Raw genomic sequence first — 17,515 nt, forward strand, 5'->3', positions numbered from 1 at the left:
TGTAATCCTTCCAGTGCAGTCTCTCCTATTTCATGAGCAGCAATAGTTTCTAATCAGCACTAGATAACACTTAAATTCTAGAAGTTCATAGGAAATCCCAGTATTGTACGAACAAGTCAGTGCCAGCAGGATTACAGTGGAGTAGCACACAGTAACACGCACAGATGCAGGACAGTTCTGCCAACCTTGGTGTGATGTTTGACCACACTGTAGCAGCTAGAAACCGGGTAGGGTTGGGTGGGGTATGGTGGGGTGGGGTAGAGTGGGGTGGGGTATGGTAGAGTGGGGTGGGGTAGACTAGGGCAGGGTGTGCAGTGGACTGTCTGTCACATCCATCTGATCCAAGCAGCTTAGCCCTTAGTCTTCCTGCCCCCTAGACGGCCTGGTGAGCATGTTTCACGACATGCAGGCGTGCATTAGTTTCTTTCTCTGGAATTTACAGAGGATGTTGCACTATTTATTGCATAACATGGTAAGAGCATTCTCCATCACTCTCTCTTCCTCCCTCCCCCTCTCTCTCTCTCTCCCTCCCTCTCTCCCTCTCTCTCCCCCTCCCTCCCTCTCTCTCCCTCCCTCTCTCTCTCTCTCCCTCTCTCCCCCTCCCTCCCTCTCTCTCTCTCTCTCTCCCCCTCCCTCCCTCTCTCTCTCTCTCTCTCCCCCTCTCTCTCTCTCTTTCTCTCTCCCTCCCCCCCTCTCTCTCTCCCCCTCTCTCTCTCTCTCCCCCTCCCTCCCTCTCTCCCTCTCTCTCTCTCTCCCCCTCCCTCCCTCTCTCTCTCTCTCTCTCCCTCTCTCTCTCTCTCTCCCTCCCCCTCTCTCTCTCCCTCCCCCTCTCTCTCTCTCCCCCTCTCTCTCTCTCTCTCCCCCTCCCTCTCTCTCTCTCCCCCTCCCTCCCTCTCTCACTTTCTCCCTCTCCCCCTCCCTCTCTCACTTTCTCCCTCTCCCCCTCCCTCTCTCTCTCTCCCCCCCTCCCTCTCTCTCTCTCTCTCTCTCTCTCTCTCCCTGTCTCACTCACTCCTCAGCTATGGTACGTATCTAGACATGCTGCCCCACACTAGACACACCCCAGATTTGTTTGGTGGCTTGTTGCTGTGTTCCCAGGCTTTAAGCCATTAGCGGTGATGTGGTGTTTTCCATCTTTGGGCTGTGCTGTTTGTTTATTAGACCCATGTGCTTCTCAGGATGTGCTGTGTTGGAGGATTAGTACCCTGATTACATACAGCAGTTTTGTGCCAAACACACACACACGCGCACGCACGTGAGCACACACACACACACGCGCACACTCATGCATGTGATTAAAAAACACGCGTGCGTGCACCTTCATCATTTGGAAGACCACAGGGAGCATTTACAGAGCAGATTCGGACATCTTGGGTAATTTCTGAATTACTGTTACAATCCTGACCTTTGGAGTCCTGCAGAGGGCTGCAATAAGCCAGGAGGTCCTCTAATGCCGTCAGCATCCTGACCAATCACAGGGACTCCAGAAGAGCGGTCCAATTAATGCTCTGGGAGGGAGACTATTCATCAAATCAAATCACTTCTCAATCACGGGAATGGAAGTAATTTTGGTCAGTATGATGCCTTTGTCAATGTCATGTCAAGGGTTCAGAAATGTGCTTGTGACATATTACAAGCCACACAGTGTATCAGACACACGATATGTAGCAGCGTGGTGGCACCATGTGCTTGGGAGGGTGGAGCACGTCGTGCAGCTCTGCTCTGTAAGCCACATCATCCTTCTCTTCTTCTGTGGTATGCAACGGGGAAATCTACGCGCAACCCGTGCACGTTTTCTGCCGCCATGTGCAGACTTGCTCTTAGTCAGCATAACGTACCTTGCTGTGCTAAATTCTGATGCTTGTGCCATGGTGAGAGGTGTGTGCTAGTGATCCTGTTAAGTTCACCATGATTCCAGGTTCCAGAGTGAAGGGAGTAATTATGGCGTTATGGCTGCCCTGGCGTGCTCTGAGCTGCTGGAGGAGGCGTGATTCTTTTTTACCATACTGCTTCATGGACCAAACACTCTCCCTCCTCTTCCTCTTGCTTTGGCTCTCCCTCTCTTTCCACTTTCTCTCCCTCGGACTCCACCTCCCCCCCCTCTCTCCCCTCTCACACGGGGCTCTGTTTGTCTACAGTCCCTGTGAGCCTGCAGTGGACACACACACACACACACACACACAAAACAGCTGTGACAGCGCTGGGCTTTCCGTCTGTGGGCTTTACTATATGAAACGGTGCTGCTTGAAGGTTTGTGAACCACCCAAACATGATCATTGTTTACTAAAAACAAATGATCTTATGAAATACACATAAAAATATTTTTTCATTATTTATTCAACAAAAGTAATTTCTCAAAAACTGAAAATATTGTGCAAACGTTAGTGAACTCTTTTAGTTAGTAGCTGGTGGTCACACCTTCTGTAACCACAAATGCGTGTCTCACATCTGCTTTGGGGATGTTTGCCCACTCCTCGCAGAACTCCATCAGTTGAGAGGTTGGAGGAACATCTGGCATGTACCACCCGCTTCAAATATAGCTACAGCATTTTGGATGGGCCAATCCAGAGTGCAAATCTTCTTTCTCTTAAGCCGTTCCTTGGTAGTTTTGCTGGAATGCTTTGGGTTGTTGTCTTGTTGCATAATGCATTTCCTTCCCAACTTCAACTCCCTGACTGATAGCAAGAGATTCTGGTCAATAATTTGCAGATAGGCCTGAGAATTGATGGTTCCCTGGATAATATGGAGTTGTCCAGGTCCGGGAGCAGAAAAGCAGGGCCAGACCATCACATTTCCACCACCATGCTTCACTGTAGGGAGGAGGTTCTTCTCTTCATATGCAGTGTTGACGTTTTTTCAAACATTGTGGCCAGATAGCCTAATTACATTTTGGACTTATCTGTCCAGAGAATGAACTTCCAGAAAGCCTCTGGTTTGTCCAAGCACTATCTGGCAAAGTTGAAATGATCAACTTTGTTCTTTCTTGAGAGTAGAGGCTTCCTTCTACCAACTCTCCCATGAATGCCAATTCTGTTTATTTTGCTTGATTGTAGACACATGTACCATATATCCTGGAAGCTGCCAGAGAGGTCTGCAGCATTGGAGCTGATGTGTGGTTTGGCCTGATGTGTGGTTTGGCCTTTGCCTGAATTGTTATTTTCCTGATGCTTTGATGGCCGTCCACTTCTGGGCAGAGTTGCGGTGATGCCGTGTGCCTCTATTTGTAAATGATTTGTCTTACAATGGATGGATGGAGCTGGAATCTTCTGGAGTTGATCTTGTAGCTTTCCCCTGTCACCACTACCTTCCTGATGCCCTCCGATGTCTCCTTTCTTCTTGTCTCGTTTGATTGGTCTTCTTAACTGATTATTTAAGCACTCATGTGTTTCACCTGAGTCTCTTACATAATTGACGTTATTAACTTTTACACATGCTCATGTTTCATGTAGTCTGCTGGCAACTCACACATTTCCCTCAGAACAAGTAAATGGAATAGATGAACATAAACCTGACATTTCATATGCAAAATCTGGTAATCTGGAAAATCATGGTAAAACAGCAGAAAAATCTAAATTACTCCAGGAGTTGACAGACGTTCAAGCAGCACTGCATGATTCCACACGGCCAACGTTTTCTCTGTTTTTTCCACCCTGCTCAGCTCAGGAAAGGCAGAGAGACGGCTTATGATCTGGGTGTTCAGACATGAAAATCATTTATGAACTGTTGCATTTTGACACTTCAGCGTAGACTTATTTCATTTCAGTTTTAGAATGTTTACATTTAATTATATTGTTATTAAACTAATTAGTTCATGTTTTTATGTCCTGTGCTGATAGACTCCGCCCCATTGTATTGTTTTTGTAAATGAAATACATAAATTATTTGTGCATTTTATAAATTATTTATTTTATAATTAATTCATTCATAATTAATCATTTGTGCTGATTTGTCCAAAAAGCAAAAGCATAATTGTTGGGGCCAGTTGGGGCCAGCCTGAAGCTCTGCAGTAGCTGGTGCAGGCAGATGTCCTCGTGTGGTGTGGGGTGGTGGTGAATGTTGCACTATTAGCTGTGGCACTAGCCATGGAGCTGTGACTGTGGCCAGAGGCCCAGCTCTCCAGGTGGGGGAGGAGCTTAACATGGTTGAGGGGGAGGAGCATAACATGGTCAAGGGAGAGGACACGATACTGCAGACCAGAGGTGGACATTTCAGGTTCAGAAAGTAAAAGTACTCACCAAGATTTTGCCCAGGCTTCCTGGATTGTTTTGATTCCACTAATTTTACCTGACTTGCACTAATTAGAAAATGCATCAAGCTTGAGTAAAATCCTGGTGACAGCTTTTACTTTCTGAACCTGGAATGTTCACCTTTGCTGCAGACACTGTTCGCTCTGTAGAACTAGAGTCCCAGTGGTCGGTCTCTCTCTCTCTCTCTCTCTCTCTCTCTCTCTCTCTCTCTCTCTCACAGTGCCAGTTTCTCTTGCCACTGTAATTACAGACATAAACATCTGAAAGCAGATCTGAAAGCATACGTTTTCCCTTGGAGTTGATGTACTGATGTGAGTGTGGTGGAGACTTTAGTAGTACGATGCAGTATTGCCTTATCGACGTGTGGGGAGTAGCCCCACCTCCAGCCCAGCTGTAGTGCAGTAGCAGGGGTGGGTGGGGTCATTTGCAGAAAGGGGAGGGGCTTCTGGAGCAGGACTGCAGGTTAACGCAGTGCTCATTTGTTCTCAGTGACAGTGAGGTGTGTGTGTGTGTGTTGCAAATTTGTTGCCATTTCCAATAGATGTATTGAGTCTGATATCTGAGTTGATGTATTGAGGTGTTGGTGTCTATTATCAAGCACACCGTTTTCAGTGTGTACTAGTAGTAAAGAATCTCATTTATGATTGTACATGCTTTTCAGGTATCCATAAATAAACTGTAATAAGTGTTTATATAAACTGTCTAAAAACACCACGCTCCTGGGAGTGGCTTTCCCACGGCTATTGGCCTTTTGCCGTATTGCTGAGAAAATGCCAAGCCAGAGAGAGTTCGGAGGTCTGCAGAGGTTTAAGTGGTCCATGGGTCCTGGGTCCACGGGTCCTGGGTCCTGTGTCCTGTATCCTGGGTCCACGGGTCCTGGGGGCCAGTGGTCCACCTGTGTCCAGTCCAGCTGCAGCTGTGATTGACATCTGGGAAATGTCTCCTGTGTGCAGAGGTAGGAGAGAGTGGCATGTGGCTGAGGAGGGGGCGTGGCCATGGAGGGGCGTGGCTTGGGAGAGGGCGGGGTCCTAATGTGATCCCCTGCTGTTCAGTCCACAGTCTTGGCTTAAGATTACACAACAAATTTCCCTTTGTGCTGTGTACAGTGACCTAGTTATTAGAACATTCACTCTCTCTCTCTTTTTTACACACACACTAGGTACCACACACTAGGAAACACAGGACAGCATAACTGAGCATTACCGGAGGGATAGAATGAAAGAAATGCGGAAAAAATACCTGTTGTTGTGGGAGGGTGAGCGTGTGAGACCAGGTCCTGACTCCTGACATAAGCGTCTCGTTTGTGAGGGGAAGAGGACAGTGCTACTGCGCGGGACGGAGCTCTCCTCTCCCTCGAGACGGTGACTCAGTGTAAAGGAACGAGTGAATTATATATGTGCCCACCCTGCTCTCTGAATACAATATGAACAGACCTCAGTGTTGACCTGCACACTGTAAGAAACCGACTTTAGCATTTAATTTAATCCACGACACTGCGTAGAAATACTTGTACTGATGCACTGATATGGCATTTCTCAGAACATTTTTCTGGGGGTTGTACCGCACACATACACACATAAAGCTGCAGATGTTGGCACATACCGACTGTGGCAGGAGCCCATTCTGATACTGTAGAGACTAGGGATGCACCGAAATGAAAATTCTTAGCCGAAACCGAAAACCGAAAATGAGAAAACCAAGGCCGAAAGCCGAAACACCGAAATACATTATGCCAATTATTAGTAACATTGGATTTATGGCTAACCTCACTAAAATCAAAGCATTGCTATTCAAAGAATAAATCAACTACAAAATTTGATTTGAAAATATGTATTTAGCACTGACATTACAGTAATGCATATTATAAAATAAAATTAGTGGTGGGCCGTTAACGGCGATAACGCTGACAATGGCCGACCACTAATTAAATTTTACTCTCTTCCAGACCGTTTTTATCTGAGAGGAGAAATATATGTATTTTATACGAGTTAAATTTATATATAATTTATATATAACCGACTGACCTGAAAGATAAATATAAATTCTCTCATAAAAACGTGACGTGAGTTGCAACAACATTAAACAGCTCAGGTAAACACGCTTCTGAGAAATGTCGTCTGCTCAGCAAAACATAACGGGGCTCAATGTGCTCTATTAGCCTACGAAATCCCTACGACAGAGAACGGCTGATCGTCTAAGGCAACGAGTTCCATAATTTTTGGTGTAATGTCCTTTTCCTTGGCGCCATCACTGGAAAACTTTTTTGCTAGCTTTATCCAAATAAACACGTGCAGGCGATTTTTGCTTGCGTCATCACAGCACATTGTTTCGGCTGTGTTGTTTCGGTGATGAAAGTATTTTCGGTGGCCGAATTTTCGGTGCATCCCTAGTAGAGACCTGGATGTTGTTAACTCGTATCTTGTGTTCCACCTATGTGCTCCTGGGATGGACTGTGATGGACCTCCCGTTCCTCCACGCCACTCCACACCGCCGGGTTACCTGCGCTCAGGAAACAGACGAAGGTAGGAGCCCCGCCCCTCATCATCAGCTACACAACACTGGCCTGCACACACCAGCACACACTACACCGACACACACTACACCGACGCACACACTACACCGGCACACACTACACCGGCACACACACTACACCGGCGCACACACTACACCGGCGCACACACTACACCGGCACACACTACACCGGCACACACTACACCGGCACACACACTACACCGGCACACACTACACCGGCACACACTACACCGGCACACTCTACACACACTGTACACCGGCGCACACACTATACCGGCACACACTACACCGGCACACACTACACCGGCGCACTCTACACCGGCACACTCTACACCGGCACACTCTACACACACTACACCGGCACACACTACACTGGCACACACTACACCGGCACACACCACACCAGCACACTCCAGGTGTGTGTGTGTGTGTCTGTGTGTGTGTGTGTGTGTGTGTGTGTGTGTGTGTGTGTGTGTGTGTGTGTGTGTGTGTGTGTGCGCGCGCGTGCGCGCGCCCCGATCCGATATTTGGAGCACCCATTTAGATAATCCATTCCAGTTTTTGCTGTGTTTTTGCCAGTGAGAGTAAAATCCGGTCCGCATTTTCCAGCACACCTTCAGGACACGAGTATAGCATCTCCCCAATTTAGCTCAGCGGCATCTCCTAACCATTAAGACGGCCATGTAAATTTGAAGTTATCGGTAAAAATGTCAGTTGTGTGGGATTATTTTACCTTAAAGGACGACAAAGACGAAGCGGTATAGTGCAACATATGCCACTGTAAAGTCAAGCATGGCGGTAAAGCTGTAAGAACTTTTAATACAACCAATCTAATCAAGCATTTAGCGAAATACCACCATAAACAACATTACAGTACTGAGGCTGATGCATAAACAGTACTGATACTGTTAATAGACTATTTTTTACTCAGGTTGTGTGTTTTGCTTTTTTAATACAATTTACAATATTATTTGCACTTATTGCACTTTTTAAACCTTGGTTTACTGATGCCATTTGTTTGTTATTTATTTTTTTGTCTATTTTGAGTTTATTAATTGCTAAATAAACATGTCCGTTTCTCCTTACCAACCATTGTGTATTATTCAAACACACCTAATTCAGCTGGCTACTTGTTATCAAGAGTAAAACGCTTTTCAACATGATTTTGACAACAAAGTAAGTTGGCTAAATAACTTTAAACTTTAATACATGCTCGGATAGGCCAGTATCGGTATCGGCCGATATCGGTATCGGATCGGAAGTGCAAATAAATATCTGTATCGGATCGGAAGTTCAAAAAGCTGAATCGGGACATCCCTAGTGTGTGTGAGCGGGCAGGTGTGTGTGTGCAGGGACTTTTCTAGCTGCACTGGACATTCGCCCCCTAGTAAAGTCCTCTTCTGGCTGTGACTCCTAGTAGCAACAGTAAATAACTTGTCGTAGTATTGCTTATAATATTCTGTACCTGATACCCAATATAATGTCTAATATTGTGACATTACAAGACGTTTCACTAAATAATAGGGTTCATGCCATCAGCTGGTGGGGCATACTGCATTATGTCTCCGTGGTAATGAAAAGGTAATGGAGTTCTTATTTATGGCACTCGTAAACCAGCTGCTCTGAGTGTTGGACAGGCCTACTAATAATGTTGGATGGCTTCTGTGCTTTCCTTCAATGTTTTTTGATGTAAAAAAGAAAAAAGTATTTTAGGAACAAGCGTTTGTGCCACAGCCGCTTCCTGTGGGGGGGTAGGGGGGGTAGGGGGCAGCGGTGTGAATGGGGTGCGTCTCGGAGCCCTCGTGAAGCTGCCACAAAGGGCTACAATGTGTGAAAGGAGGACCAGACACAGTGGGCCAGTGTTGGTGGGATCAAAGCGGCATTGTTGGAACACAGCCCCCAAATATCTCTCTCTCTCTCTCTCTCTCTCTCTCTCTCTCTCTCTCTCTCTCTCTCTCTCTCTCTCTCTCTCTCTCTCTCATTCACACACACACACACACACACACAGGCTAGCTGCAGTAGAGCTTCAGTAATAGTGAACATCAGTTCTAGGCTGAGGAAGGTGATGATGGGCATAATCCACACTTGTGCTGTCTAGACCTGCCAGTGTCCGTGTTGTAGATTAGATTAGATTAAATTAGATTAGTTCAGATTAGATTAGAAAGAGGAAAAAACAAACAACAGCAGGCAGTTCCTGCCCCGTCTGCCCTGCCCCAGTTTATGAAGGGTGCGGTCATTAGTCAATGGGCCGGGTCAGGTGTGTTAGGCGTAGAGGTGGACAGGATGTGCTTGGCATAGTTTCACACCAGGTTGAAACTATTTAAATGTTCACATATCACACACCCATGACGGTGTGCACACGATCACCAAGTGATCTCAGAAATAGTGATTTTAAAGAAATGTCAGCTAGGATAGAAGATGATCATCCACTGTGCTGCCCAGAAGAAAGATCTCCTCTCAGTGGGAGGGTGGAACTATCAGAAGATACGATGGCTCTGGGATGGTAAGGGTTGACGTGACCTGTCATGACCTGCACGCCTGCATCTCCAGAGCAGTGAGCAGTGTTGAAATCCTACAGCAAAGTCGCCATCATTCCACACGGCATTGAGCAGGTCACTTGTTCTACTGTACATGCTAATCATGACTGACTAGCAGCGATGTTCAGCTCAGCCAACAGTGACATTTTTGTGGTTGTGAACTGCTTCTTGGGTCTGTGTTCACTGATCATGGTCTGAGTCAATGAACCGGTTACTAATTGCATCATATTTGGGTCAGATGGATTTTATGGAGGGAAAACTACTTCTGCTGTGTGTGTGTGTGTGTGTGTGTGTGTGTGTGTGTGTGTGTGTGTGTGTGTGTGTGTGTGTGTGTGTGTGTGTGCGCGCATGCGTGTGTGTGTATGAGAGCATGGTGTTATTGGTAGTACAATGGTGGTGCATTAAAGGCATTTTTTACTGTTAAAGTAGGTATGCTTTATAAAGCAAAAACACAGTATCTGATCATGTTCCAAACAGAAGTATTCATACCAAAGAATTTGATTACTGAATAGAAATATTCCCATGAGCATCAGGATTGTTGTTATTGCAGATAATAACATTAAAAACATGAAAAACCTTTCAATAAGATGCTCAGTAATTTCCTTCACCAGTATCCTTAGACAGGCCCAGAATAGGGTTTCTTCTCTGGAGGCAGTTAAGCAATATTGTAAGTTGCTTTGGGCAAGAATGTCTGCTTAATGTAGCAACATTAGCGCAGGCAATGTGGCATTATGTCCATTGAGTTCAAATGTTTCCAGACTTTCCCATGTGCCCCACACTAAACACAGAGTGTTGTTCCTGTGCACAGAACATGCATGTGGGTTTGTTCATCAGTGAGTCCAGTCAGGTGTTCAGGGAGCAGGATAAGGACTCGGCTGAGCTCAGACTGGCACCTCGATGGGCAGGACAAAATTAAAGTCCCCTGACAGCTTTAATTCACCATTAGCAATGCTAGTATTTCAGGTTAAAAGTTCAAAGTTTAAATACTACTTTAAAGCTAAACTTTGTGATCATTGTAACCTAATTTACATAGGCCTGATCTGACTGACCTTTTACAGCCACACACACACCCACACACACACACACACACACACACACACCCCTCCCATACACACAGCCAGTTTTAGATGTGCAGGTTTAAGCAGGAGCCTCAGACATCTCCACCAGACTTGTTGCTCTGGAAACGATCGTCACCAAAAGCTGGAATTTCATACCGCCTTTCCCAGATTTATGTATTCCATTAAGACGTCGTCCCGGATGGCCCGGGCTTCCATAGAGATGGAGGCTCCCTCTCCCACCACCAGTGCCACGCACCTCCCATTCTTCTCAGGACTTTTGAACTTCAAGCCCAAATCTCCCATTGTGTCTGTTTTCAAATTTTTACCAAGACAGCAGGAAACATGTTGATTGATGAAGAGGGAAGGAGTCGGTTTGTGCGGTCCAGTCCAGTCCAGTCCCAACACGTCCCTCGTACGTACGGTGTGACGACCCTGACAGGTCCCCCGCGTACAGGCCGGGTTCCCGCACAGCTAGAACCATGTGCTCTCGAGATGGAGCACAATAACTGACCCAGCTGTCCGGCCATGTTTATGACTTTATCCATCTTCCGTAACATGAAATATTGATGATTGTGCAGTGTGTGTGGTTCTGTGCATTCTCCTTCTGTGGTTACTGTGTATTTTTATGCCTATATAAATGGAGATTATTAATAGTAGAATTGAATTGGTCTGATGACAAATATAGGCAGCCTGACCTCTGAATGCTGGATTCAGTATGACGTGGATTATCGGCAGTGATGAGTTCAGCGGGGCTCAGTGATTAGTGGGGCGTGGTGATTACTGGGCGCAGTGAATTACTCAGGGAGCTGTGATGAGACAGAAGCTATCAGAGCTTTAGTCTGGCTTTACAATCAGAATCGGAAGTACCGTGCCATAGCGCTTTGGTACTGAACAATGCAGTTTTTTCTTGTGGTTCAGTGCCACAGCGCTAAAAACAACGTTGGGACAATGTTAGTGGAGCATTAGTCAAACCTAAGTGGAGTTATGTTCAAACATGCCTGTTCATATTCCTCTCTTTTATCTGCAGGTATTTGCCTTTGACCACTGCTTTTGGTCTATGGATGAGTCCAATGTCCCAAAATATGCAGGTGAGTCACTCTTTAGTATGTCTCGACTCTCCCTCTCACACACACACACACACACACACACACACACACACACACACACGCAGTCACTTTCTCAGCTCTGTGGGAGGTGAATGTACCTCCAGGTGATCATTACTTCTAGTATGGGGTTTAAATGCAAGGCCCTAAATGAGCGTGTTTCTCCCGAGCAAATCTACCCCGAGCACATCTACCCCCCGAGCACATCTACCCCCCCCGTGTGTGTGTGTGTGTTTTGCTCTTTGTGGTGACAGATGCCCCATGATTACAGACGATGCGTGTCCGCACATGTGTGTCCGTGTATGTACGCGTGTGTGTGTCTTTGCCGTTAGGGTGGGGGTCTGTCTCACACAGCTGCGCGCCTCACCATCTCTCTGTGGAGTGGGTCGTCCTGAAAATCTGCTCAGATCTTCCCCTGTGGTGATGAAGGCACCAACAACAGAAAGATGTTCTCACCAAAAGCCTGTCTTTCATTTTCTTTCTTTCTTTCTTTCTTTGTATCTTTCTTTCTTTCTTTCTTTCTATTCCACAGTGAAATGTATAAATGTGTATAGTGGTGTTTGTCTTCAACCTGTAGTAATTGGACGTAGATGCACACCACCTGTCCACCGCTGGAGATTGTCCAGTGCTGATTGGCTGGCTGGCACTTCTGTAACTGTGGCACTGATTTGATGTGCGTTCTTCACATACTGTTCGTACTGTTCTGCAGGTCAGGAGGTCGTGTTCAAGTGCCTCGGGGAGGGGATCCTTGAAAATGCGTTTCAGGGATATAATGCCTGCATTTTTGCCTATGGACAAACAGGTAACGTCCTGAAAACAAGTGATTACTTTACATTTTGACAGATTTTTCATGTAACAACTCCTAGTGAACACTTTCATCCTCAACACCATTTCTCTCTTGTGATCATGCTGCCGGTGTTAGTCACGTTAGCCACACAGATATGTTCACTCAGTGATATCAGATCTTCACAACAAAGGGATTCAGTAACAGTTAAAGCTCATGACTGAAGGGATTCCAACCTACTGGTTTAAGGTTATGGTCCTAGTTAGGATGAAGGGTAGGGTTAAAGGTAGGGTTAAGGTCCTAGTTAGGATGAAGATTTGGGTTAAAGGTAGGGTTAAGGTCCTAGTTAGGATGAAGGGTAGGGTTAAAGGTAGGGTTAAGGTCCTAGTTAGGATGAAGGGTAGGGTTAAAGGTAGGGTTAAGGTCCTAGTTAGGATGAAGGGTAGGGTTAAAGGTAGGGTTAAGGTCCTAGTTAGGATGAAGGGTAGGGTTAAAGGTAGGGTTAAGGTCCTAGTTAGGATGAAGGGTAGGGTTAAAGGTAGGGTTAAGGTCCTAGTTAGGATGAAGGGTAGGGTTAAAGGTAGGGTTAAGGTCCTAGTTAGGATGAAGGGTAGGGTTAAAGGTAGGGTTAAGGTCCTAGTTAGGATGAAGGGTAGGGTTAAAGGTAGGGTTAAGGTCCTAGTTAGGATGAAGATTAGGGTTAAAGGTAGGGTTAAGGTCCTAGTTAGGATGAAGATTAGGGTTAAAGGTAGGGTTAAGGTCCTAGTTAGGATGAAGATTAGGGTTAAAGGTAGGGTTAAGGTCCTAGTTAGGATGAAGATTAGGGTTAAAGGTAGGGTTAAGGTCCTAGTTAGGATGAAGATTAGGGTTAAAGGTAGGGTTAAGGTCCTAGTTAGGATGAAGGGTAGGGTTAAAGGTAGGGTTAAGGTCAGAGCAGCGCTGTGGTTGTGTGTTAAGGGGCTGCAGGCTCCAATAAGGAGGCGTCCTGTGTTTGAGAGCTGACGTTGCACATCTGCTGCTCTCGTTGGAGTCAGTACTGGAGTCAGTACTGGAGTCAGTACTGGAGTCACTACTGGAGTCACTACTGGAGTCAGTACTGGGAGGTTGACGAACAGGAAGCTCCTGCTTTTCCCATCGCTCTGGCGAATCGCTCATGCTGCCACACACACACCCACGCACACACACACACACACACACACCGAGCAGTCCGGATCCTTCATCACCATGTTTCCTGGATCATGAACAATGCTGTCATTCCTCTTAAAGCACAACACAGACTCTGTGTTGTTTGTGTGTGTGTGTGTGTGTGTGTGTGTGTGTGTGTGTGTGTGTGTGTGTGTGTGTGTGTGTGTTCCCCAGGCTCTGGGAAGTCCTATTCCATGATGGGTAGTGGCGATCAGCCCGGTCTCATCCCTCGCCTCTGCTGTTCCCTGTTTGAGCGCGTTGGCCAGCAGGAGGGTGAAGCACACTCCTTCAAGGTGGAGGTCTCCTACATGGAGATCTACAACGAGAAAGTCCGCGACCTCCTGGACCCCAAAGGGTGTGTATGTGCGCTCCTCCCCTCCACTTTTGCAGGATCTCCTCACCACGTAAACATCTCACCAGCAAGCTCTTGGTAGGACGTGGGTGTGTTGGAGCAGGGATGAATGCTAAAACACACAGTGCAGGTCCTGTTCTCAACTTCATCTGATTCAGCCACTTATGAAGCCGGCACAGGTGACACCTGAATTGTACAGTTTGGTTGTCCAAAATATTCACAATGCTTAATATTCACAAAATATTCAGAATGCTACATACCATAGCATGTAGTGCTGTTCAATTATCCTGGTATAATCCCACACTGCTCCGTCCTGGTCCTGCGGTAATCCCACACTGCTCCGTCCTGGTCCTGCGATAATCCCACACTGCTCCGTCCTGGTCCTGCGATAATCCCACACTGCTCCGTCCCGGTCCTGCGATAATCCCACACTGCTCCGTCCCGGTCCTGCGATAATCCCACACTGCTCCGTCCCGGTCCTGCGGTAATCCCACACTGCTCCGTCCCGGTCCTGCGGTAATCCCACACTGCTCTGTCCTGGTCCTGCGGTAATCCCACACTGCTCCGTCCTGGTCCTGCGGTAATCCCACACTGCTCCGTCCTGGTCCTGCGGTAATCCCACACTGCTCCGTCCTGGTCCTGCAGCCCCGCACACTTCAGCTGTCCTGAAGCGGGTGAATCATCAGGCCTGAACGTCGTGGCATCACATCAGGGATGCCGTGTTACTCCTGTTTATCTCTCTGGGGTTTCACCGCCGTTTCATTGGCGCCTGGCAGGAAAGGACGTTTTGGCAGGAGAACCGTGTGCTGCCGCCTTGCCTGTATTTTCCATACTCTGAGTACTGATCTACAACTCGCTCTCCATACACATTAAACTGCCGGCGTAAGGACATGAAAAGGCCAAAACTGATCCAGAGTCAGTACCGTCCCTGCTGCACTGTCAAGGCGGTGCACTGCCTCTCAGTCCTGGTGTGTGAGTGTGTGTGAAGAGATCTCGTTCATTCCACACTCATTTCACCCTCCTGAGGTTCTCGTTAATGAGGCTTGGGTGGTGTTGGAGAGCAGTAAAACGTTCAGGGTGGTGGTGCAGTAGGGTGGAGCTGGGAGGAGTGCTCCGCTACGCGGGGGTGACAGCAGTGAGCCATCGCACAGAGCAACATGCTCATATATAACGAGACATTATTTTGAAAGCCTAATGTGCCACATGTGATGTCAGACGTGGCTCTCAAGCCCTGTTAAATAACACATGATATCTGTCACACTGTCTGTGTATCTGTTAGATGTTGAGTTCTTTAGTGCTGAGATCCATCCCCTCTCTGAAGCTTGGTGTGTGTGTGTGTGTGTGTGTGTGTGTGTGTGTGTGTGTGTGTGTGTGTGTGTGTGTGTGTGTGTGTGTGTGTGTGTGTGTGTGTGCTGCGCGCGCGCGCGCGTGCGTGCGTGCGTGTGAGAGAGGGAGAGAGACAGATGCATATGTAGTTTGCAGCTTCTTCTAGCACCCCATCAGCACTTCTGAGATGGTGTTTTAAAGCACATTTTATCACTGTATCCTGTGTGAATCAGTAAGGCAGAGATGTACAGATCCCCCAGTCTTTCAGCTACAGGAGTGAACCCACCAGCACCCTCTAGTGGCGGATGGACGCTATTTATCAAGAGCCTCACTTGAGCGTTTCTCACACTGGGCTGAGAGCTGTGTGCTCCGTCTGCTCTTGAGCAAATGAGGAATGTGGCGCTCTGTTCCTGTTAAATATCTCAGCTGGTATTTCTAGTGAAAGTTGTTTTTTTATTTGCAATAGTTACTTAAATGACATACATGTTCTTCATTTGTCTTTATTTTTTGTCTTTTTATCTTTTTGCTTAAACCTATTACAGATGGAGAAAATAATGTTCCTTGTGGATTTAATCTAAACTTCTTGCTTCATGCGTCACATTGTGTGTGTGTGTGTGTGTGTGTGTGTGTGTGTGTGTGTGTGTGTGTAAGAGAGAACCCAAATGTACTTTAGTGAGCATATGACCTGAATCGAGAAGTGGCCTTCTAGAGTTGTGTGTGTGTTTGTTGGGGGAGTGTTTTGAGGCAGTTGTAAGTGTGGGGCGTGTGTGTGTGTGTGTGTGTGTGTGTGTGGGGCGTGTGTGTGTGTGTGTGTGTGTATTGGGGGGTGTTGGGTTGGTTCTACCCACAGCAGAGCAGTTCAAACCAAAGCTGCAGGTCCGATGCTCGTGGTGCTGGGAGACTGAAGCTCTGTTTGTTGCCTCAGGTTCATTCAGGCTGTTTTACACACGCCCATATCACACCACACATGACATAAAACAGCAATGTGGAATTAAAGCAATTAGTGGGCTTAAAGCAATTAGTGACATTTAAAGTACAAAAACCTGTACATTCTTGTCTGCTTGTGTGATAGCTGTGGTTTGTGTGTGTGTTTGTGTGTGTTTGTGTGTGTTTGTGTGTGTTTGTGTGTGTTTGTGTGTGTGTGTGTGTGTGTGTGTGTGTGTGTGTGTGTGTGTGTGTGTGTGTGTGTGTGTGTGTGTGTGTGTGTGTGTGTGTGTTTGCTCTGTGCAGGAGCAGACAGTCTCTGAAGGTGAGGGAACACAAGATCCTGGGTCCGTACGTGGACGGCCTGTCGCAGCTGGCTGTGATGAGCTTTGAGGTAACAGTGGTGGGCGGGGCCTGTGTCTGTCTCGGCCCCCGAGGGCCTCCCGCCCTGCACACGTCTGTGTTCATCCCCTCGACATGAAGCCCGATCATTAGAAACTGAGTTGAGTCAGCTGTGGTGGAGCAGGAGAACCTGTGGAGTGTGAGAGTGGGTGGGTGTGCGTGTGTGGGTGGAGTGTGTGAGTGGATAGGTGGAGTGTGTTTGTGTCAGGGTGGGTGGAGGGTGTGTGTGGGTTACACTAAGCCTAAATAAATGTTAATTTAGGAAATCAAAACTGTGGGAGTGTCTTGTCCCGTCTGCATTTCTGTTTACATCTCGCACAAAGTGCTATGTCATCTTCTCACAGTACAGTAGAGTCCTGCACGGGTCCGATTTTTGAGACCCGCACCCACCCATATCCGCAGAGTACAGCACCCACCCGCCCGCGAACCTGTGGCTATTTCAAAGTTAAATCCGTACCCGCCTGGACCCGTTAATATTCTACCCGTTACCCAACCGTGCCCGTGAAAAATCACACAAATCGAAAGTATTCCTATAGAGCACTTTATTTTTCAATGCGCCTCTGAAAAAACGTCAGTACAACATAAAATAAAATCTAATGTTGCTGTGCAGGAACAGTATGGCTATTCCTATCTAAAATTAGCAACTGCAAAACGAGAGGGAACAAATGCCAGTATAACAACTAAATAAAATCGCATAGGTTCACAAATCTATCCTAGGTTACTGCACAGGAACAGTATATCGTCCACAGTCCCAGGTTTGAGCTGCGTTCTGCGCTCTTGGATCACAAATCCTAAACGCCAAGTTCTCTCTCGTCATTTTTCCTTGTTCTAGCACGGCCACCCATTTGCTTTGTAACCACCAAGCAAGCTACAATAAATGCCCGGTACTGCGTTATAACCAGCCTCTGCTCATGTTTCCGCTGGAAAAGAACCGAAGTTTGGGTATTACCCCAGAACGGGTGAAGAGTAAAGTTCAGCCCGCTCTGGCCAATGGAGCTACGGTATAAGTAAGCTCCCCTGAGCTTCGCCACCACCATCGGGAGGCACTAATCAGGCAAAATGTAA

At 47.0% G+C, this 17,515-nt stretch overlaps 1 protein-coding gene across 6 annotated transcripts in view; it reads left to right on the top strand.

Moving 5' to 3' along the window:
• kif13a (kinesin family member 13A) overlaps positions 1-17,515 on the top strand; it is a 54,974-nt gene that overhangs the window by 8,763 nt on the left and 28,696 nt on the right. For all 6 annotated transcript variants that reach the window (XM_077012544.1, XM_077012543.1, XM_077012545.1 and 3 more), the window contains exons 3-7: positions 6,757-6,769; positions 11,402-11,462; positions 12,187-12,279; positions 13,621-13,801; positions 16,355-16,442. In XM_077012544.1, coding sequence (XP_076868659.1) covers positions 6,757-6,769; positions 11,402-11,462; positions 12,187-12,279; positions 13,621-13,801; positions 16,355-16,442 — 436 coding nt within the window. The remainder of the gene's footprint in view (positions 1-6,756; positions 6,770-11,401; positions 11,463-12,186; positions 12,280-13,620; positions 13,802-16,354; positions 16,443-17,515) is intronic.

This window comes from Brachyhypopomus gauderio, chromosome 7, assembly GCF_052324685.1.
Source record: "Brachyhypopomus gauderio isolate BG-103 chromosome 7, BGAUD_0.2, whole genome shotgun sequence".
Lineage (NCBI taxonomy): Eukaryota > Metazoa > Chordata > Actinopteri > Gymnotiformes > Hypopomidae > Brachyhypopomus > Brachyhypopomus gauderio.